The sequence below is a fragment of the Brachyhypopomus gauderio genome, chromosome 6 (assembly GCF_052324685.1).
Source record: "Brachyhypopomus gauderio isolate BG-103 chromosome 6, BGAUD_0.2, whole genome shotgun sequence".
NCBI lineage: Eukaryota > Metazoa > Chordata > Actinopteri > Gymnotiformes > Hypopomidae > Brachyhypopomus > Brachyhypopomus gauderio.
The window spans coordinates 27,681,436-27,705,587 of NC_135216.1; the positions used below are offsets into that span (position 1 = coordinate 27,681,436).

The window sequence follows — 24,152 nt, forward strand, 5'->3', positions numbered from 1 at the left end:
ATTCATCTCATGGTGTTTTTGCCACTCTGGTAACTAATGCTCTGTTTCTCGGGAAATTACTTTTACAAATCCATCCATGGATTAACCATATATTGCGTTATTCATGCCTATAAATTTTAATTGTGGTCTTTACTGCAATTTTATTCATAATTTTGCTGAAACAGCCAAAAGAGCAATATGTTACATGCAATTAAATGCGTCGGGAACATTCTGCAATCTTTTCACCATAAAACTGGGATTACTGACAGACTAGCTGGGAATTTGTAGCTGATTTATGGAAAGTTTCAGTACGGCTCGAACTTTTCTTTGCTTCGTTGTTTTATGCTTATTTACACTTAGACATTAGAGGCACAAAATATTAAATTTTCAGTCTGATTTTCACGTTTACGTTTTACAGCCAAGATTTTCACGTCCAGTATTATTTCATGTTGCGGCGGTATATTTAAGTCTATATTGTTTGAAACGCAAACATGTTTATCACACCAGGGATTAATTAATTTAATTAAATTTTACTCCAGTATTAGTCCAGTATTACTGTCCAGTACTACTGACCAGTAAGTATATCAAATTGTTTATGTTTGTAAAGTGTCTGTGATTAACGTATATTTAACTAATTTGGTAGTATTAGTAGGCCTATTTGGTAGTATTTGGTGGTCTGACTGGGCTGTCTGGGCCCTGGGCTCGGAGGGAAGGGGCCTTCTGGACTCTAACGATATCATTACACACGTCCGGTGCCGAGGGAAGGAGCCGCGGTCCCGGCGTGTGGCATGTCACACAGCGGCCCGTTATTAGAACCAGAGACCTTACCGTAACATAAGACACTGGCATTCACACATGGGAAAGGATTTACCTGTTGCAAAATCTGACGTTTCTGGGAAAGATTAAAGTATTTTATTCAGTAGATGTACGTGGTAAAAGAGTACCCTGTAGCTGTAGATTTTGAGATTTATTCTTAATCTCCCACCTGATTCCAACACATGTTAATATATTGTGTTTGAATTAGTAAGGATCGCGTGATTGGGTTTTCTTTAATTAGTTGCCGTTCGTGTATTTCTCAAGATTAAATATGATATTTGCTAGTCTAGGACCTTTGCTAGTTCAGGACCTCCATTATGAAGCTAAACGTTGTTATCATTAATGTCAGTGGAAAAGCTGACCCGTGAAATAAGAGACTGAAATTAAAGAGCTTATAACTGAACACACTCAATGATCTTCCATTTTAATGTAGGTTTACACAAAGTATTTTAAATCAAATGGTGCTTCAGACTTTATACGCCTCATTATACTGTTAACTAAATATTTCTGATATAACCAAGTAAACTACCTGACAGTGTCGTACTTTTCTAACTGTCTGTTATGCAACGAGCTATGAAACAGGAGTGCCGGCTAAGACAGAAGAGGTTTCTAAGTCGTTTTCCATGTGTTGACCTGTCATCAAGATGTTATGTTTCTCAGTTTCTCAGTTCTCCCAATACTCACAATGATGTTACAAACATGAACATGTGTAAAGTGTAAATACTGCGGTTTTTGGAAGTTCTTTTGTGGTGTGTACCAGTAAATGACAAATAGTGAGACTGAAAACAACTCCTGTTATTTACTGCAGCATCCTGTTGTCTGTTGGCCCAAAGGCTAAAGTTTGTAAGAGGTTTGTTATCCTATTCTTTCATACACATTAGTAATAGCATCATGTGATTTACACAGAATAAGAGACGTTTTAATTGCCAGTTTGTCGTTACTGTGCCATTTAAAATGGTTCTCTATTTAGCCATGCCTTTGAGTACTGAGGATCACTGAGAAAAACAGAGAAGCAGAGCAAATAGAAGAGCAGACATAGAAGAGCAGAGAGAAGAGAGGAGATAGAAGAACAGAGAGAAGAGAGGAGATAGAAGAACAGAGAGAAGAGAGGAGATAGAAGAACAGAGAGAAGAGAGGAGATAGAAGAGAAGAGAGGAGATAGAAGAACAGAGAGAAGAGAGGAGATAGAAGAGAAGAGAGAAGAGAGAAGAGCAGAGAGAAGAGAAGAGATAGAAGAGCAGAGAGAAGAGAGGAGATAGAAGAGAAGAGAGAAGAGAGGAGATAGAAGAACAGAGAGAAGAGAAGAGATAGAAGAGAAGAGAGAAGAGAGAAGAGCAGAGAGAAGAGAAGAGATAGAAGAGCAGAGAGAAGAGAGGAGATAGAAGAACAGAGAGAAGAGAAGAGATAGAAGAGAAGAGAGAAGAGAGAAGAGCAGAGAGAAGAGAAGAGATAGAAGAGCAGAGAGAAGAGAGGAGATAGAAGAGAAGAGAGAAGAGAGGAGATAGAAGAGCAGAGAGAAGAGAGGAGATAGAAGAGAAGAGAGAAGAGAGGAGATAGAAGAGCAGAGAGAAGAGAAGAGATAGAAGAGAAGAGAGGAGATAGAAGAGCAGAGAGAAGAGAGGAGATAGAAGAACAGAGAGAAGAGAGGAGATAGAAGAGCAGAGAGAAGAGAGGAGATAGAAGAACAGAGAGAAGAGAAGAGAGAGAAGAGCAGATAGAAGAGAAGAGAGAAGAGCAGGTAGAAGAGAGAGAAGAGCAGGTAGAAGAGAAGAGAGAGAAAAGCAGATAGAAGTGCAGATAGAAGAGAAGAGATAAGAGGAGAGATAGAAGGATAGAAGAACAGATCGAAGAACAGAGAGAGATCATAGGTTCATGTGTTTCAATTGCCAGTCCATTCTGAGTAAAAACCAGCAGGGATTCCTGTGTGAGGTGCAGAACCGGGCCTGACTGGTCCATGCTGAGCAGAGTTCTTGCCCTGAATTTGTTCGGCAGCGTGTCAGGCAGTGAACCCTGTCTGCTGTGTCCAGGGCCTGTGTGTCCCCTGCCCAGTGTGTCCAGGGCCTGTGTGTCCCCTGCCCAGTGTGTCCAGGGCCTGTGTGTCCCCTGCCCAGTGTGTCCAGGGTCTGTGTGTCCCCTGCCCAGTGTGTCCAGGGCCTGTGTGTCCCCTGCCCAGTGTGTCCAGGGCCTGTGTGTCCCCTGCCCAGTGTGTCCAGGGTCGTGTGTGTCCCCTGCCCAGTGTGTCCAGGGTCGTGTGTGTCCCCTGCCCAGTGTGTCCAGGGCCTGTGTGTCCCCTGCCCAGTGTGTCCAGGGCCTGTGTGTCCCCTGCCCATCATGACATTGGGGAGCTGAACAGGCCCAGTGTGCATGCGGTCTTGTTCTGGACTCTCAGCACTGTGCGAAGACCAAACCGCCTTTGTATGGCTGCCAGATATTTTTGTTGCTGAAATTGAACGTCTGTTTTTCTGCTGGTCGGGGGTGTATTGCCGGCTCTTCTGAGCAATTGCTTAGCTGGCGAGGTCAGCGGCAGGTCACTGCCATGGTGACAGACACTTTGAGGTTCTGCGACACTGTAGGCATGGCGACTGATTGCGTGGTCTGTGGAAGGTGTTGAAGCTCCTCACACGTCTAACGCTAGCCAGCTCTCGGCCCCAACCTTCAGCAGGGGAAATGTAATGAAGATGTATTAGTGATCTCTACTGGCCTCTGTGTGTGTGTGTGTGTGTGTGTGTGTGTGTGTGTGTGTGTGTGTGTGTGTGTGTGTGTGTGTGTGTGAGAGAGAGAGAGAGAGAGAGAGAGAGAGAGAGAGAGAGAGAAAGAAACAGGCAGAGAGGGAGAGAGAGATGATGGCATTACAGAAATATTTTATTCTCCTCATCATTGCAAAATAAAGTGCTGAACCACTCAGGTGGGTAGTAGCTCATTACATTCCCTTCAGTAACATTATTTTGAACAAATTGTACTTTTAAGCATTGTTTTAAAAGATTATACTCTTACTGGAGTATATCTGCAATGTCAAAAATGTACTTTTACGCAAATAGGTTAAACCTCAGTATATCATTAGCATACTGCAGTATCAGGAGAAGAGAGCCCCTCTGTCTCGTCAGACTACTGCTGGACACTGAACTTCCTGAGGACACATATAGGCAAAATCAGCTTTGCACATATTATAAGTGTAACTTATAACTTATAATTTATAAAATATACTTTTAGTAATATGTAATTGCTATTTCATATCAAAGCATACCTGATGTAATTTATAAACAGTAACATCCAGTTTAATAAAATAAACCTTATAAACACTCACCCCCTATTTAATAAAATAAACCTTATGAATGAATGTTCGATTTATATAGCGCCTTTCAGAATACCCAAGGCGCTTTACAATTTAACACAGGTACAAGTCCCAGACAACCAATCACACACACAGGCGAGAAGCGGCAGCCAATTGCGCACAGCGTACTCTCTACCGGGATCCACAGCCCCCTGGGGGACTGAATGGGGTGCAGGAAGGGGAGAAAGGACAGACCCTAGTGGCAGAGCACCATCCACCACTGGGCATACAAGCACACACACACACTACTGTTTTTTATTGAACAGAGAGACACAGACACACACTCAGGGAGAATTGTCAGGGAATGCCAATTTACCAAACCTCCATGTTTTTGGACTGTGGGAGGAAACCGGAGATCCCGGAGGAAACCCACGCAGACACAGGGAGAACATGGAAACTCCACTCAGATAGGGACTTGAACCCAAGACCCCAGTGCTGAGAGGCAAACGTGCTAACCACCAAGCCACCATGTTGCTTGCTTATAAACACTCACCCCTATTTAATAAAATAAACCTTATAAACACTCACCCCTATTTAATAAAATAAACCTTATAAACACTCACCCCCTATTTAATAAAATACAAACCTTATAAACACTCACGCCTATTTAATAAAATATAAACCTTATAAACACTCACCCCCATATTTAACAGCAAAAAACCTCTATAAACATTATCCCTATATAAGTAACTATAACTATAAAGTATAACTATAAAGTAGCTTTTACTTGAGTAATAATTGAACGAGTACTGGAGTAATAGTTGGTGGAGTAATGATACTCTCACTTGAGCACTGGTCCGGATTAATCTGGCCGCTGCCGCTGGGCGCTGGTGCCCGGGCTGAAATGTGAGCTGGCGCTCCCCACACCGCTGGCTCCATCTCTCCCCCCCCAGCTCGCTTGGCTGGCCTGTGTGAAACAGGAGAGTTACGCTCCCCCTCCTATCCAAACAACCGGCTGGCCGCAGTGAGAGCCCCCCCACCCCCACGACCCCACGACCCCCGCCACTGAAGGGCCGCACCACATGATAACAGAAATTTCATATCTGACAAGTTTGTAATTCCTGGGAAATGGATGAGAAGTTAAATCATTGCTTTATATTTGGTCTGTATATATATGTATATATATATGTGTGTAATTATGTTTAATAAGCAATTAAATACATTTAATAATTTTATTATATTATTATCCAATATATAGTTTATATCATTTATGTCAATCAATCAAATTTTATTCATATAGTGTTTTTTACAACAGTTGTTGTCACAAAGCCGCTTTACAAGTGTCAGAGTCCAAGCTCCCAGTGAGCAAGCCAAGGGCGACAGTGGCAAGGAAAAACTCCCTCCATGAGGAAGAAACCTTGAGAGGAACCAAGACTCAGGGGGGGAACCCATCCTCCTCTGGCCCACGCCGGTCACCATGACAACAATTTAAAAAGAGAGAAAAAAGGAAAAGATGTGAGGGATAAATAAAGTCCATCTTGGTGTAACATGAAGATAACAATATTTTATTAATAATCCTAATAATATTTTAAATAATATATAACAATAATAATAATAATAATATTTTTAAAACACGTGTAGGAGGAAGTTAGGCAAGTGAATTTCTGCCTAATTATTAGAGTCATACTAGAGGCATCAGAATGTGTTGTAATGAAACTTTTAATAGCAGTTCAAGTTATTATAGCAGTTCACTTCAGGTTTAATAGCAGTTCGGTTCAGGTTTAATAGCAGCTCAGTTCAGATTTCGTAGCAGCTCAGTTCAGATATAATAGCAGTTCAGTTATTATAGCAGTTCAGGTTTAATAGCAGTTCAGTTCAGGTATAAAAGCAGTTCAGTTATAATAGCAGTTCAGTTCAGTTTTAAAAGCACTTAAGTTACATTTCTCTAGAACATAAAGCCATAAAATCAATTTGCTCACTGTTTGACTGCATAGATGATATACAGACATGGATGTCTGACAATTTTCTGCAATTAAATAAAGAGAAGACAGAGGTTCTTGATCTTGGCAGTGATTCACAAAGGAATGATGTCCAGACTTATTTAAATCAAATGAATCTGAATGCCAAACAATGTGCTAAGAACCTGGGTGTTACATTTGAAAATGTGCCATATTTCTGTCAATTGTGATCTTTCACCACAATCGAAATTTGTCTTCCGCTTTTTACCCATCTGTGCAGTTAGAACACACACACACACAAGTGATTACTAGGGGGCTGTGGATCACACGTGCCCAGAGCGGTGGGCAGCCCTAGCCCGGCGCCCGGGGAGCAGTTGGGGTTAGGTGCCTTGCTCAAGGGCACCTCAGTCATGGCCTCAGGTCTGGGAATCAAACCCACGATCCTCCAGTCACAAGACCAGTTCCCTAACCGCCAGGCCATGACTGCCCCATGAGCTCAGCTTCAAATCACACATCATGACTACATGCAAGACAGCATATTTTCACCTTCGAAACATCACTAAGGTCCGAGATATGCTCTCTCCTGCTCACAGTGAAAAACTTGTCCATGCATTTATCACATCAAGGCTAGATTATTGTAACGCTGTTCTATCTGCTCTTCCAAAGAGCTCTATTTCTCACCTACAGCGAGTTCAGAACGCGGCTGCAAGGGTTCTGACCCGCAGGAGAAAGAGAGATCATATTACACCTGCACTCCACTCACTACACTGGTTACCTGTCAGCTTTAGAATAGATTTTAAGGTTCTAGTGATGGTTTTTAAATGTCTTCATGGTCTTGCTCCTCTTTACCTCAGTGAAATGATGGTTAGATATGTTCCAGTCAGGTCTCTCAGGTCTTCAAACTGTAATCTACTGGTGATTCCTAAAAGCTGATTAAAGATTGGCGAGGGGGCTTTTAGCCACTATGGCCCAAAGCTCTGGAACTCTCTTCCTGAAGAGCTCAGAGGCATTTCATTACTGCACAGCTTCAAGAAGAGTTTCAAAACCTTCCTCTTTAGATCTGCTTTTAGTTAAGAAACTCTAACTCTGTTCCATCTTATTTACTTTATTACATTACATTACCTACATGCAACTAAAAGTGCTTTACAGTGTGTGTGTGTATGTGTGTGTGTGTGTGTGTGTGTGTGTGCGCTGAGCAGATTGAGACATATCAAATACTATTAAAATATTACCATTATTGAAACAGAGAAAAAACTTCAGAGAGATACGTCTTACTCCACATGAGAAAATTAATAATCCTTTATTTATGACCTGCACATTTCATTCATTACACCTGTAACATATTGTGAAACTAGTAATGTAAAAACATGCCTTTATTTAATAAACACTGGCCAGTCATTGCCCTTTGCTGCAGCAAGGTCTTGATAATCAGGGATATTAGAGGATCTGGCCGGTGTTCCTTTCCAGAGTGATGTGGGTATATTTATCAGTGTGACAGCATGCGTGCTCCCTGGGAATCAAACCCATTACTTTAATGTTGCCAGCACCTTGCTCTGCTAGACAGAAACAAGATGTGTTGAATGGTATGAACGAACATTAGAGAGAAAATTCTGATTCTTGAGGGGTGTGTGTATGAGGTGTGTGTGGTGTGTGTGTGTGTGTGTGGGGGGGGGGTGTAATAGCTTTTGGAGGCATGGATGAGGAAGCTAAGTAGGTGCCTTGAGCTTTGCACTAAGCGCGCTAAGTGTCCCCACTGCAGGCATCTGTGCAGGTTGATGGGAGGGACCCACCGAGCCTCACGTAGGGAGCTGATAGGCTGGCCTGTTAGCCGCTAGCACCGCCTCCACCACAGTCTGAGCACTTCTGGCTACTTGGCGAGGGCCAAGAGACGTGGCGTCTGACCGTAGAGGGTGACGGTACCGGGGGGGGGGAGATGGTGCCATGCGATAAGACCGGCCTCAAGAAGCTGGCTGGGGAGGGAGGGAGGGAGCAGGGCCTCCCTATCGTGAGGAGCGTGGTAATGGCGTCCCACTATCAGGCCAGTCAGGGGGTCTCACACAAGCTGCTGATGGATGGCTTGGCACTGGGGTGTGTAGCACTGGGAACAGGCCAGCCCTCGTAACTGGTCACAGGGTGCAGCCCTCGTCACTGGTCACAGGGTACAGCCCTGGTCACAGGGTACAGCCCTCGTCACTGGTCACAGGGTGCAGCCCTCGTAACTGGTCACAGGGTACAGCCCTCGTAACTGGTCACAGGGTACAGCCCTCGTAACTGGTCACAGGGTACAGCCCTCGTAACTGGTCACAGGGTGCAGCCCTCGTAACTGGTCACAGGGTGCAGCCCTCGTAACTGGTCACAGGGTGCAGCCCTCGTAACTGGTCACAGGGTGCAGCCCTCGTAACTGGTCACAGGGTGCAGCCCTCGTAACTGGTCACAGGGTGCAGCCCTCGTAACTGGTCACAGGGTACAGCCCTCGTAACTGGTCACAGGGTGCAGCCCTCGTAACTGGTCACAGGGTGCAGCCCTCGTCACTGGTCACAGGGTACAGCCCTCGTAACTGGTCACAGGGTACAGCCCTCGTAACTGGTCACAGGGTGCAGCCCTCGTCACTGGTCACAGGGTACAGCCCTCGTGACTGGTCACAGTGTGCAGCCCTCATAACTGGTCACAGTGTGCAGCCCTCGTAACTGGTCACAGGGTACAGCCCTGCAGTAACACGTCTGTGCATCAAACACATATAAGACACAGACAAGATGCCCCCAGGAAGTACAGCAGTCATAACATGTTTCTACAGGCTGATGGCCGGTATTCAACATTTGAAATTCTGCCACGTATGACTACGTTATGAATCTTTTCTTCCTTTGAAAAGCACTTTAAGATCTTGATAAGCTGCACAGTTGAACTGGAAATGAGCCAGTAGGACACTCGTTATCTAAATCGTACAGACACACATGAACTTCAGCTCGACTTCAGCTGGACTTCACGTTGTCATGAACCATTTCGTGGCTTAGCGGCTCCCTGATCTCCGGGTTAGAGCAGATAAAGCCCCATGCTCACAAACCCTCGCCGTCCAGCCGTCGCTCACGTGCGAGAGAGGCACGCGCCTGCGAGGCACTCACGTGCGCCACAGTACCCAGAAACATTCTCCACCTTTTCAAGCTGCCCAGTTGTGGTGACTTGTGGTGACTTTTTCACCATGCCAGCGCCACGCCGTGACACTTCTCCGGCCCCTACGTGCCCCAGCTCTGGCATTCCTGGCCTCAGACAGCTTCTCCGCTAGACGTGACCTGTTTGAGGAACGTGTGAAGTACGTGTGCAGTAAATTGGTCTGTAAATGTCACGCCCACGGACTGAAATCCCCAGGCACTTTATTACTGATTGCAGGACAGTCTGGTGTGTTGCTTGATCCGCATAGTTGCAGGCCTACTGAAGGCAGATCTATGGCGGGCCGGTGTTGGCGCTGATATGGTTGTGGAGTGGGTATGATCTCGTTCTGGGGTACTAGGTGAAAGCTTGTCTAACTAGTCAAAACCCTGCTACCATTAAAAGCTTGGATGCGTCTACAAAACAGACACCTGTGGATCAGATTAATCTATGTGCACAAATGGTGTGTAAAAACTGTCAGAAAGATGATTATTTGAGTACATTTGCTTCAACTTTATGTTGCTTATATAGCTATAACAGTCATGTGTAGATATAACATCTAAGTCCACTTTATCAACTTGAATACTCCTCTACTAATAACACATACTACTTTGTTAAAGTCCATTGCAGATGAAAATCATGAGAGGAAAGTTGTTGTGTCTAAATATTGTAGTTTATTACTTTGGTTCATATCTACATCACTGCATTTCTAATGTCTTTAACCTGAACATTCTTCCTTTAGACACATTATACCACATGTTAAGCTTTCCTTATGTGTCTTGTTATGTTGTCTTCTGAGTTTTTTGACTGTGGCCTGATCTATAGATGCTGACTCCAGAGGGCGGGTGTGTGAGTGATTCTCCAGAGATCTGGTGTTTGTGATTCTCCAGAGATCTGGTGTGTGTGATTCTCCAGAGGGCTGGTGTGTGTGTATGTGTGTGATTCTCCAGAGGGCTGGTGTGTGTGTAATTTTCCAGAGGGCTGGTGTGTGTGTGTGATTCTCCAGAGGCCTGGTGTTTGTGTGTGTTTTTCTAGAGGGCTGGTGTGTGTGTGATTCTCCAGAGGTCTGGTGTTTGTGTGTGTTTTTCTAGATGGCAGGTGTGTGTGATTCTCCAGAGGACTGTGTGTGGACATGCAATCTGTCCTCCGCAATCATCTCTCCACTGAGTCCTAGTCTAATTTTCTGTTTTGGTTTAGCACTGTTGCCTCACAGGAAAGGAGGTCTGGGTTCGATTCTTGGTCCGGTCTGCTCTGTGTGGAGTGTGCTTGTGTGGGTTTTCTGGGGACTCGTTTCCTCCCACAGACCAAAGACATGTGTGTTAGGTTGATTGGTCACTCTAAATAGCCTGTAGGTGTGTGTGTGTGTGTGTGTGTGTGTGTGTGTGTGTGTGTGTGTGTGTGTGTGTGTGTGTGTGTGTGTGTGTGTTGGCCATGTAGTGGACTGGTGACCTGCCCATGGTGTACCTGCCTTTGACTGATGATACTGGGATTGGCTCCAGCCCCCCATGAACCCAATTAGTGGGATTAAGTGGTAAAGATGGATGGATGAACATTCATGAGGGAGCTTATCTAGGAGTGTCGAATGATGCAGGAAAGTGGACTGGCCATGTACTCTCTGACCTCTGACCCTCGAGGGCAGTGTGAAATACCTCAGAGCAATATAGCCGTATGTATATACTGTATAGTAGGACTGCCACATATTCATTTTATCTTAATTTTGTCTTAATTATGTCTTAATTTTGTCTTAATTATGTCTTAATTATGTCTTAACCAGTGAACGAATGCTGGTATGCTGATGATGCTGTTTTACATAAAGAGACAAAAAATCTTTTTTCACTGACCTCAAGCAGCATATTATGCATTAATTTAAGAACCATTAGAGGTGAACTGCTCGCATTTAGAGCATAAAAGCCACTAACCAGTCTGTTTTAGACTGTGGTTTTATATTGCATGTGCTGTCCCCCAGTTTGTGGTTTAGTTACATCACTGTGGGAAGTGGGGCTCACATGAATCATGTTCTCTGGCCCCATCACAATGGGGTATTTCTAGTCACCAGCGGTACGCGCTGTACTACCCTGCCACCAGCGTAGGGTGAAAACATGCATACTGCACGCTGCCCTCCGGCCCCAGAGCTTATCTCTGTTTATTGTTAGGTGGGATGTGTTGGGTTATTCGAGGTTTTAATGGCCTGGTCTGGACCCAGTGTGTCTCCCCCCCCTTTGGGACATGGACGCCACAAGCCGCTGGGTGTCCGTGTGTTGCGTGGCGGTGTGTCAGCAGGAGACATGTCAGGGCAGGAGACGTTACTCTGAGGCGTCAGGCCGGCGCCAGAGCACTTGGGTTCACACCTACCGCGAAATACTCGTTTTGGGCATTTAGTAGACTTACAAATTGCTTTGAAATCTGTTCCCAGAATGCATCCTAGACAGTACCACAAATAGGTCAGAATGCAAGATCCCCTTGAACCAGACTACTACTAAACTACAGGAATCAATGCCATTGCCAAGTATAGCAAATAAACAATGACTCAAACCTATACAACAGGAATTAAAAACCGATATAATAAACACAGACATGAATAAACATACAACGTTGAGTATAAGGACAACAAGAGCGGTGTGCAGTGGTCAACACTGCGCCTGCTAAAAGGCATCAGCACCTGGCTAGACTCAGGTCAGCTGGGAAATTAATCCCAGCTCATCTGGGGATTAATGAGCTCACCTGGGGATTAATGAGCTCACCTGGAGATTAATGAGCTCACTACTTAACGAGTATCTGAAGCTACAGCGAAATGTGCTATTCCTCTCAACAGAGATCAGTACATAGCAGCATGCAGAGAAAGAGTGTGAGAGAGAGAGAGAGAGAGAGAGAGAGAGAGAGAGATGGACACAGAGAGAGAAAGTCAGACCAAGGGGCACAGAGACAGAGACAATAAGACGCAGAGACAGTTTTAAGAGTGCTGTCTCCTCCATAGGTGACCAGACCAAAGTTTGTGGGGAAATATTGTGCGTCATCGATCTCTGGCTGAGAGGATGCAGGATCAGCTAACAGGGCTGACGTTCAGTGGAAGGAGGGCAGAGGACTCAGCATGTAACTCTACCACTCTACCAAAATACTGCCAAGGAACTGTTCCCTTCATTAAAGGCGGAGCTGCGTTTTGCCGAAGCAGAGCGATTTTGGTGGAGATCCGACTTTGCTGGAGATCTTTGGTGGAGACGTGGAATGTGGGGAGGCGGAGCCTAAGGACTGGCACGGTGTGAAGGGGAGGGGTTAGGATGTGTGGCTGAGTTGGGGTAAGGGGGGGGGGTCTGCGGAATGAGTCAAGTCATCAGTAGCGAGGAAACCCGATGCCGCGCGGCACCGTGACGGCCTACAGCAGCTGCCCCTGGTTCAGCTCCTCTCATGACCGACACTGCGAAACCTGCAAGAATGGCAAGATCTACTTCAATAGATGTGTCATTAGAGGGATGGTTCCTTAAGAAGAGTGTACGCTTCAGCATGTCAGTGCATTTGCTCATGTTCATCGCAGCGTGGAGGGCGCACGGCAGCGCTACGCACTGGGGCTGTGTTCCAGTACGCAGCCCTCTATCCCTTTTGCCCTTGTGCACTCGTCCAAGGGTGCTAGGGCCTGAGCTGCATCCCTGCTCAGGAGCCGCCGACCCAGTGACCACAGTCCACCCAGGCCTCAGCTCTGAGTTCTGGATAAAGGCTGAAGGTTATGAAGGTTAACAAACCTTTTATCCCTAGAAGTGTCCCTAGAAGTGTCCCTAGATGTGTCCCTAGATGTAGAAGGTCTGATGGTCCAGCACCAAACACTGGTGTGGAAGCTTCAGGGTTTCCTGACTAGGGTTTTATATTGAATGGATTTCAGATTATGGTCAGTAAGGAATTGTGGGATGACACACATGCACCCACGCACGCACGCATGCGCACACACACACACCAAATGGCTCTAAATGTTTTAATGAGCTAGTTTTGGCCATAAGCCACATCATTCTGAAACATTTGCTTCAATAACTGACTCTAGTAATCCAAAGGCTCTATTTACTAAAAAAAATTGCAAAACATGAAAGACAAATATATTATTTCACTAAAATTAATTAAAACTAAAAGATCCTTGTGAATATGCACCACCGCATTCATGCTATCAGCTGCTTGGAGTGTGTCCCTCAACCAATGCTTGCAATGCAAGTGCAGTTCACAGGGACGTATTAAAGAGCCCCGTGTGAGAGAATACAGCGTTGTATCTGAAAGCACCTGTTCTACACACGCTCCATCTGCACACAAAAATAGCCTCACATCATCAATGGCCAACCCCAACCATCAAAGGAACAGAAACAAAGCAAACATACAGAGCTGAAAGAGTGCAGTGGGTGCCCTGCAGTCAGAAACCGTCGTTCCTGAACCAGGATGTTCTTGGACGTTGAGCCCCCCTCTGACGTCTGGGCTAGCAGCTCTTCCCGCACGCATTCCAAGTCAATTAAAACTTTGTTGCGATGAAAAAGTTTCAGAATGTGGACTCTAACCCAAGAGTTTTCCCAGAATTCCACTAAAGCAGTACAAAAGGAGAAAGAGCCCTATTGATAGAGTCTCGTTCATTTCTGGAGAGCAAGACAGAAGAAGTCAAGAGAAAAGAAGGAACTGAAAACAATTAAAGGAATGCAAGACTGTACAAGGACCGGCCACAGAACAACACTGTAATCCTGCAGTAGTTCATTTAAAATATTGAATTCTATAGAACTACAGAGAACTAGAGATCTATATTACAACAGAAATGAAATAACTGGACTTTCTACATTAGCATTGCTTTCATATTAGCATTCTGAAATCTATAACTTCATCCAATGATTTTTTTATGTCACTGTTCATAATCAAATTGAAATTGAATTTTGAAATGTGTTCATGCTGAACTCTAAAGATTATATTCTTCAGGTGATTGGTCTTCGATTAACTACTGAACCTCACTGTGACGGGAGATGGGTGGGATTCTGTTGTTTACAAAGTGGAGAACATAAATGTAAATATATAAGTGTAAATAAATGAATGTCAGCTTGTCAAATCCATCTTCCTCCACCCCTGCACACATTCTGTGGGACACCTTGGGACAACGTTGTTATCTGTGGTTCCATCTTTTGGCACCACATCATTTTTAAGGGTCTCAAACTAATGGCGCAAACCAAAATGGATAGTTTATCCAGGCTGATCTATCCTGCATCTTCTCTGGCGGTTCTGCCTGGCATTATTAAAGACATAGACAAACTCAACTTTAATTTTGTATGGAAAAATAAATATCATTATATTAGAAAAGAAGATCTGGTTAAAAACCATGAGGAAGGTGGTGTTAATGTAATTGATTTTGGCTCCATGAATGGTGTTCTTAAACTTAATTGGCTTAGAGCATTTTGTAATGATTCACAATCCTTCTGGTTTATCATTCCTAATTTTGTTTTTCAGAATGTAGGTGGAGTTGATTTTCTTTTGAGATGCGACTTTGTCTATAATAAATTACCTATCAAACTGTCAGATTTCCATCAACAGGTCCTGATGTATTGGAAACTTCTGTACAAACATAATTTTACACCACATAATTCTCCTGTCTGGAACAACAGATATATTTTGTTGAACAGAAAATCTGTTTTTTTTGAGAACCTGTTTTCGAAAGGAATTTGGGCCATTTCACACTTTATGGATGACAATGGAACTATATTATTGTTCAAAGACTTTTGTTCGAAGTTTAATCTTGTTTTTGATGTGAAGATTTACAACAAATTGATGAAAGCGTTCCCAGCTGTTCTTAAATCTATGGTTAAAGAAGATGTATGTAATTCCAAGACCTCTCCTGTTTTGAGCCAACTCTATATAGAAGATATAGACTTTAAAGATAAAAAGATGACTAACAAGTTCACTCGGAGATTGTTACAGAAAGTGTTATATCCTGGTCAGGTTAAGAGGCATTATATTCTAAATGATTATGATCAAGATATAATTTATAAAATTAGAACTAAATACATTTCGTTTCCTCTTCCTCCAAAAGTAAAGGAAGTCCATTTTAAAATTCTAAATGACATCTATCCAACTAATTCTTTTTTAAAGTCTAGATTTAAATTTGATACTCAAGGGTGCTCATTCTGTGATGGTGAAGAGGAGGATTTAGATCATCTTTTCTTTCAGTGTCATGTCATACAAGACTTTTGGTGTAGTATTTGGGATTGGCTCCAAGGTCAAGGAATCGATTTGCCGACTTTGAATCTGACAATAATTAAATTTGGTATTTATCTGCAGAATTCCAGTGCAGAATTTGTAATAAATAATTTAATATTAATGGGAAAGTTTTTTATTCATAAATGTAGATTTTTCAAAACGAATCCTAATTTAGGTTATTTGAAAATTTTTCTTAATTGTTTCTTGGAGTCTCTAATTTTAGTTAAAAGTAATTCTGCTCAAAAACTTATTTTTTTGATGAAAAACTTTGGTCTGATGTAAACCTCTATATAATATACATGTTTTATTATGTGTTTTATTATTTTATTTATTTATTTATTTATTTTTAATGTATTATTTATTTATTTTTTTTGTTCATATGCTACTCAACTTATTTAACTGATTCCTTGTATTACCATTTGTGCCTTGATTTTGTTTGTAAGCGATTATTGTAAATAAAGGGAAAAAAAAAAAAAAAAAAAGTTGAGCTTGGCTCAACTTTATGCAAAAAAAAAAATAAATAAAAAAAAACTAATGGCGCATTTCCACACGGGCCTGCTTGGCGCAGTACGGTTCGACACGGATCGATTCGCAATGGTGTGGTACGGTCGCGTTGTATTTCCATTACAATGGTGGACCAGGACCACCACTGTGGCTGTTTCTCAATTCAGGGGCTGCAGCCTACGTAGACCGCGTAGACCGCAGCCCACGGTGGCCACACACTTCGAAGGCAGGGTAGGCTGCATCTCACGGCTGTTAAATGAGACAGTCTAGTCTTCGCAAGACGTATGTTTGCGTGACCACGCTCTGCCCCGTTTCATACGTTACATACGTGTTAGCGAGCTGTCCGACAAATATCACATCACCCACAAATGCCTAAAAGAAAATGCGTTGAACATGTATTCACGTTTGACGGGAAGTATAACTTCATAACAAAATTCAATGTATTTTTATAAACGTTACTTTTACGTTACTTTTACGGATAAACGTTTAGTAAATACTCAAAGCACATGTTTACCTGCAATATCATTAATAACTGGCATGTTATTTAGCATCTCATTGCAGTATAAATGTCCATATTTAAAAAATACCGACATTTAAAAACGAATTATTCGGCCCGTACACTAGACTCCGCCTGTTTATTGTTCATAGAGCAATGAATCCTGGGATATGGTGGGACGCGAAGGATACTCAGATGCATCCTTCGTTTTCGGGGTTTTGAAGGCTACATTCGTCGGCCGCATAAGAAGGAGTCCACGAATTGGGACAGCCTCGTCGCGGCGCAGTGACGTAACCGGCCTACAAATGCGCACTTCGTGGGCTGCAGCCCCTGAATTGAGAAACAGCCAATGTGGGTGGAGTCGCTGTTGGCGCGCGGGTTGTAGTCTCGTGACATCATTTGTATGCGACCACAACACCGTACAACAATGGACGAGATGGCGGAGGAGTCGCGCTCCTGTGACGACACTCCCTGGCCAATCAGTGTCATGCTGTTCTTCCACGTCACAGAAGTTTTCCGCTTTGGAACGGTTAGAACCTCGAGCGAGTCGGTACGGTAGTACCTGAAGGGAGTAGGGACCGGCAACTGGGACCTGGTACTAATGGAAACACTCACAAACCGTCGCGAATCGAACCGTACCGCGCCAAGCAGGCCCTAGTGGAAATGCGCCAAAACCGTCGCGAATCGAACCGTACCGCGCCAAGCAGGCCGTGTGGAAATGCGCCATTATGGTAACATTTTAGGAATTTCATGTTTTATAAGTGACGACTAAAATGATGATTAATCATAAAGATAAAGGAGGGAATCGCTGGGAACATCTCATCCCTGCAGCTGGTCATGCATTCACGGAGGACTGAGAAGTCTTTGTTTCTGGAGGTTTTGAGGGGCGGGTGTTTGATCCAAGCCCAGCAGAACTGTCTTGACTAAAACTGTGTGCAAACCACAGCAACCAGTTAAATGTGCGGCAGACTAACTGGTCAGCTGCATTTTCTTTGCCGTAATAAGTTAATGTGTGTGTGAGACTTACCGGTCTCCCAGGTCAGCTTAGCGTTTACCCGGGTCAGTGTTGCGTTCTTGCGGGTCAGTTTCGTGTCTGTAAGCGGGCGTTCTGGCAAATATGCCCATCAAAGAGGTGTCCTTGATGGAGGTATGGCAGAGGAACCGCAAAGCACGTGTGAAGCCCTCCAAAAGCCTCAAACTATGGCCGCATCAGTTGTAAGTGTACAAAAATGCTTGTAGATGCTGGAACACTGTTTTTGTCTGGGGTTTCTGTTGTTGCTATTTTGCTTTAGTTTGGGTTAAATTTGGGGGGTTTTGGAGGAACGGGTTGAAAAAGTGAACACAGCTTGGTATGTTTGAACACCATATTGGTATGTTTAAGTAGATGTGACATTCTCTATGTATTCTCTATGCCTTTTTTTTTTTGCAAGGCATCAAAACACCTGTGATATCTAGTGTTGAATTATGATAATTAATAACCATCTTAAGATTTTTCAGCTTCTGTTTTGAACGGCTAAACTAAAATAAAATGTCTAATATTAAATATATTAATGTGATCTATTTAATGTTATATAATGTGATCTATTTAATATTATACAATAATGGGGTCTATTTAATATAATACAATAGTTGGATCTATTTTTTTTTCACAATTTCTTCCTTTAGCTCTGAAATGAATTTGACTGGATATATAAAGTATGGAATTGTTGAAATCAGAGGGCTCTGTAACTTGAATGAGAGAAACTAGTTTGTTTGTTGTGTTTTTTTTTTTTTTATTTTTACCTAGCTTTGAATTGTTACAGTATTGTTACAGTCTGGAGCACAACACGAATGAGGCAGTGTGTCCCTCGTAGAGTTCTTCATCTCTAAATCACCTCTTCTCCTCTCTCCACAGGGAGCGCCTGAGAGCCCCCGAGGTGGTGACGTCCCTCCTGCAGCAGAATGTAAAGATGGTGCGACTGCTACCCCCCACAGGCACCGACGTCTTGCGCCGCTTCACGCCGGCCACGCTGGTGGAGATAGAGCGGCGTGCGGAGGCGGAGGCAGCCGAGCAGCAGCGCAGGAAGACCCAGAAGACGGAGATCCCGGAGGACGAGCTGCCCACACCCTGTAAAGATCTGGAAGCTGGGAAGCCCCTCCCCTTTATCTATGGAGACCCCCCACCAGAGCTCCTCAACATAGCACTGGAAGAGCTGGATCCATACTACCAATCCAAGAAGGTCCGTCTCCTCACAAACCGTGTCCTGAAAAAGATCTAGAGTCTTACGGTGGCTTCTTACTGTACCTCAAACGGTGTTTTGGTCTAAGATAACACTATTAATCCTGAAGCCAACTGCATTATGGTTATTATGGTTAACTGTTGGATTATAAATTTTAATCTCAAGGTTAAATGGTTGATGTGTTTGCAGACCTTCATCGTCATCAGCAAGGGGAATACGATCAACAGATTCAACGCTGAGCCTGCCTGTTACATTCTAAGTCCTTTTAACCCGATTCGCAGAGCAGCCATCAGAATACTTATACATTCATATCCTTTGAATGCACTTAAGTCACCATGAGACATTTTAAGTGGGGTTTTAAGTTGCATTACATATGCTGAATAACAAATGCCAAACAACATGTGTTTCTCACATCTAAAACATTAAGATTGGACCAACTAGGAATCCATCTGTCAGCTGATGAGTTAAACAGGGGACACACTGTATATATCTTTAGTAGCTCAGTATGGGTATCGGTACTCTGATATCATGCAAACACATGAAATAAGAAACTAAAACCACCAAGCTCCACTTTGTAAAACGTTTTGATTACCATCACCATATATTCTTCCCCTCGGCTGTTTGATTTCTTAAGAACATATCTGTGATTTATATGGAGCAAACACAACGTAGGTCTTGTAAATGCACTCAGCCAATAATGGCCCATGCTGAAAGAGCTGTTTGAATAGGAAGAGCCCTCGTGGCGGTGACTTCCCACAATGCTGAGCGCCCAACGGTGGCATCGCAGGGCTCCCAGTCTCCCAGTTGCTTCTCCTTGACTGTGAAATACATTGTTCAGTTTGTTTATCATGGTAACAATCCTGTCAAACTGTGTGTTCATGACTATGAGCAACCCCCCACAATGGAGCAAAAATGCAGAGTAAGTAAACAACAATAATTTATTGCCATGATCATTAGCATAATTGAAGAATTACATTAGTATCAAAATTTATTTGTGAATTTATGCAATAACATAAGGAACCAAAAATGTACATGAATACATGACACTCATGTGCTTGTCTATATATTTCATTATTATCCCAGAGTCAGCAGTCATCATTTATTATTGTTAAATGACAGACTTTCCTCTCATGGTCAGAGCACTCTCTTGTGTTACAGGTACGTTTTCACAGGTATCTATACCTTTGAGGCACTGGTCAAAGTCTTCTCCAGAGGTTTCTGTATTGGAGACTTCACATTCCTTAGAGATCCATGGAACTGGCTGGATTTCATGGTGATCAGCATGGCGTGAGTAATACATGAGCAATGTTCACGAGTTATTTACACTGGAGCACAGCTGCCAATACCACAATCAGGAATTCCCAACAGCGATGCTTCTGTTGTGGTGGCCCCTGGATAAGATGCCGTGGATGTTCAGGAACAACAGGATTACTGTAGGACATCAGGATTACTGTAGGACATCAGGATTAATGTAGGACATCAGGATTAATGTATATACTCAGGATTACTGGAGGACATCAGGATTACTACTCAGGATTACTGTAGGACATCAGGATTACTGTAGGACATCAGGATTACTACTCAGGATTACTGTAGGACCTCAGGATTAATGTATATACTCAGGATTACTGTAGGACATCAGGATTACTGTAGGACATCAGGATTAATGTATATACTCAGGATTACTGTAGGACATCAGGATTACTACTCAGGATTACTGTAGGACATCAGGATTACTGTAGGACATCAGGATTACTACTCAGGATTACTGTAGGACAGGGGTACTCAACTGGCGGACCGCGGTCCGGATCCGGACCCGAACGCAGTCCTGTCCGGACCCAATCTCATTCCTGATTAACTGGATACGGACCAAAACAAAACCGGAGCATTTATTTCAGGGCTATTGAAAAAACACTCCGTCACGAGTGTTACGTTTGCCACCCCCGCTCAACAACTTACGTTCGCCACCCCCCACCCCCGCTCAACAACAAGCCTGCCTGGTTGACGCTTCGCGAGCGGCGCGAGGGTCCGCGCGGCGAAAATGACGTAATCGCTGTGGCTCCGCGTGTGCTGTCGGTTCGCGAGGTCGTGCACCTCTCTAATTTTGTAACTTCGCGCCGCGCTTCAGCGCAATGAACAAAGTCACGTTTTCTGGGTTCATACACCTTTATAAGGTGGAATTCAAGCACTTGTACGTCACTTTCAAGGTCCATTTCAATATTTCCCAGCATGTTAAACATAATTAAGTTAAATATTTATACATATACTCGAAATAATTCACTTTTTATCACATTATTTAATGGTGGTTTATTTTAAAAACGCCCAATCTTCACGTCTTCACGTTCTCATGTTTCGTCCTGGAATTACAAGAGGCTCGTATTTGTTAACCTAATACAAGAGAACTATTCAGTCAGACAGATATTTGTTGTGAAACCAAGTAGTTACAATTTCAAGCATTTTAAAGTACTTTAACCTAAATTCCAGCACTTTTCAAACCTGAAACATATAGCAACATTAAAATTGGTCAGGTAAATGTTCATTCCCCTGTTTTGAGGGGTGTTTCTACCACATATCGTTTTGGACAAAACGCCTATCGTTTCGGAGAACACTGCAGTGACGCTCGCGAAAGTATAAACGCCTCCACGTTCGCGCACCCCCCCCCCCCCCCCCTTCCCGCTCAACAACTTACGTTCGCCACCCCCGCCGCACCGGACCTCAGGTCACAGGTATCTGCCAAAATTGGACCGCGGACAGTTTTAGTTGAGTACGCCTGCTGTAGGACATCAGGATTACTGTAGGACATCAGGATTACTGTATATACTCAGGATAACTGTGGGACATTAGGATTACTACTCAGGATTATTGTAGAACATCAGGATTACTGTATACTCAGGATTACTGTATACACTCAGGATTACTGGAGAACATCCATAAAGTCCTTGTTCAAGATTCTCCCCCTCGGATTTACAATGGAAATGGTTGTCCGCGTGTAAGCAGAGGTCCATTACGGGCTTGAGGCTATATTTAGCTGTTCATCTCAGGCTATCTTTCTCATTGGAGCAGCCACTGCAGTTTCTGAAGGGGTCCCGAGGGACGGCACTGTGAGGCTGGACACCAGCTATGCCCCCTAACCTCCAAACACACACACATAAAGTACTCACATTGCTCTTAAAGGAGACTGAGCACAAATATCTTTCCCCATTTTCTACTGATTCACAATACGGTGAGTAATAGCTGACTGTGATTAGAAAAAAACTCTTCAATGCCAACACTGAAGAAATGCAGCGTTGTGTCTACTAACCTTAAGGCACATATTTTAAGCCCCTCCATGAGAAATAGGAAGTTTTGTGTCTTTCTTATCTGCAAAAGTATAATTGGCTTTTAAATAGGTTCTGCCAGCATGATTATAGTCAGATGACTATAATCCCAGACTTACAGCATCCTGCTTCCTCAGGTACACCACGGAGTTTGTGGACCTGGGAAACATCTCAGCTCTGAGGACTTTCCGTGTTCTCCGAGCCCTGAAAACAATTACTGTCATTCCTGGTGGGTGTGAGACTCGAGTCAGAATATTCTAAGTACTAATCACTCCACACACTCTGGTGGGAGAGGTTTTTGAGACTCACTGACGTTCTATTTCCTCTACTGAACTGGAATGGCCCTTTTATTCCACTGCTTGTAATATTTGCTTTAGAATCATAGATATATAATATATATCTGTGCAAAATGTGACATTCTTTATTTAAACATTGACATTTAAACATTTGTCATTTTAGACTTAAAACTTCGTCACCTTGATGAATCCATTAGAGAGAGGACAACGGCTCATTTGCTGTCAGTCAGTCCCAAAAGCACATGCTAGTTAGCATAAGATGTGAAACTTTGGTGAATTAACTGCAGGAGGATGTCTAAAGATGTTGCCAGCATAGTAATACACTGCTCAAAAGATTAAGGGAACACTTAATCATAGCAGCAAGCAATTAGGAATCAATTCCACCTGCTTTGGTGTAAATGTGAGTGACAGCATGATCCTGGTTCCCCCAGGACACCACCCACATTGTCATCAGGAGCCAAGACGTTGTCACGAGTACAAACAGGCACATGCACTTGCAGTAAGCTGAGGCACATTATGATGAAATTCACGCAAACTGGATCAGCCTGATTTTCAGTGTGACTCTGACTCCAGCCCTCAGTGGCTTGAAGAATTTGGTTTCCACTTCATTTTTGTTCTCAGCTGAGTACGATTTTCACCTTGAATCTTTGCTTCAGTGAGATCTGGTTTATGATTTAAGTGTTCCCTTCAATTTTGGGGGCAATGTAAGTCGATGTAGGAAAATAAGAGTGCCATGCCATCACGACTCAATAAGAGAAACATTCAGTTTCAGCCACTTTCTCCACCCACACCTCCAACCCCCCCTTCCATTTGCATGCAGGTCTGAAAACCATCGTCGGTGCGCTCATCCAGTCTGTGAAAAAGCTGGGAGACGTCATGATCTTGACCGTCTTCTGCCTCAGTGTCTTTGCCCTCATTGGTCTTCAGCTGTTCATGGGGATGTTAAGACAGAAGTGTGTGCTCATGCCCATAATGAAGGAGTCTAACGACACAAACACCACCTTCAACTGGCATGACTACATATCAAACGAAGGTACCTGAAGGGCTTCTGCTCAGAAGGGCTGGTTCAGGACTCCGCCTGTGCTGTGTTTGGGAAGAATGTGACCACAAGTTGGCCACTTTTCATTCTGCTTTATTTAAAAACTTGAAATCTTGTTTTCTGTGCAGAAAACTACTACTTTCCTCCAGGAAGTATAGACGCACTTCTCTGTGGAAACAGTTCTGATTCTGGGTATGTCATACCATTTCTGTCCATTAATAAATGACCCATATTTCTGATACGAGACCTGGACTCATGATTCTGGAACAGAATTATGGACATCCCTGAGGATAGTAAAACCGCCATTTATGGACTGAAAGAAATTATTTTTACAACTGTGAAAACCAAATATTTTCTGTATCCCTGTGTTCTACTGTACTTTATGAATTATTAAAATATGCCAAGTTTTCTAGTTCCAGAAAAGCTCAATCTAGGATTCTCAAATACAGGTTTCCCAGAATTATTTTTATTTTATTTTTTTGTTGATACTAAACAATGCAATGCATTTAAATCCTTCGCTAACAGAACAGAACATGTATACACGTGTAATACAATATTTAAAAATAAATAATCCTTCACATAGGATATGTATCAATGAACTGTATGCTGTAATATTGACAGGCAGTGTCCTGAAGGATACCTATGTTTGAAAGCTGGCAGGAACCCAAATTATGGCTACACCAGCTTTGACAACTTCGGTTGGGCCTTCCTGGCTCTCTTCCGCCTTATGACACAGGACTTCTGGGAAAACCTCTTCCAACTGGTTTGTACCTCAACACTTTGGACTCTGTACTCTATGTGATGGTCCACTTGATTCCTCTAACCATCTTGCATTCTTTCTTTGTCATGCTTCAGTAATGGAATTGTGCGTTTGTTAAGTAATGTAAGTGCACAGCCATCTTCATGCCTAAA

General features: G+C 43.3%; 1 protein-coding gene and 1 long non-coding RNA gene across 3 annotated transcripts in view; one reads left to right on the forward strand and one right to left on the reverse strand.

The window, feature by feature from the left end:
• The window catches only part of scn4ab (sodium channel, voltage-gated, type IV, alpha, b), a 40,661-nt gene that overhangs the window by 506 nt on the left and 16,003 nt on the right, over positions 1-24,152 (forward strand). The window contains exons 1-9 of one of the 2 annotated variants that reach the window (XM_077010246.1): positions 17,262-17,584; positions 18,264-18,588; positions 18,778-18,895; positions 19,417-19,507; positions 19,747-19,875; positions 22,043-22,134; positions 23,022-23,234; positions 23,369-23,432; positions 23,862-24,003. In XM_077010246.1, the coding sequence (XP_076866361.1) occupies positions 17,487-17,584; positions 18,264-18,588; positions 18,778-18,895; positions 19,417-19,507; positions 19,747-19,875; positions 22,043-22,134; positions 23,022-23,234; positions 23,369-23,432; positions 23,862-24,003 (1,272 nt within the window). In that variant the 5' untranslated portion in view covers positions 17,262-17,486. Of the gene's footprint in view, positions 1-17,261; positions 17,585-18,263; positions 18,589-18,777; positions 18,896-19,416; positions 19,508-19,746; positions 19,876-22,042; positions 22,135-23,021; positions 23,235-23,368; positions 23,433-23,861; positions 24,004-24,152 lie in introns of those variants that run through there. The other variant, XM_077010247.1, reaches the window with a different exon arrangement.
• On the reverse strand, positions 16,109-16,711 carry LOC143516299 (uncharacterized). The gene is made up of 2 exons (XR_013131645.1): positions 16,388-16,711; positions 16,109-16,245 (listed from the first exon to the last, which is right to left on the reverse strand). It is a non-coding gene; the product is annotated as an uncharacterized LOC143516299 (long non-coding RNA).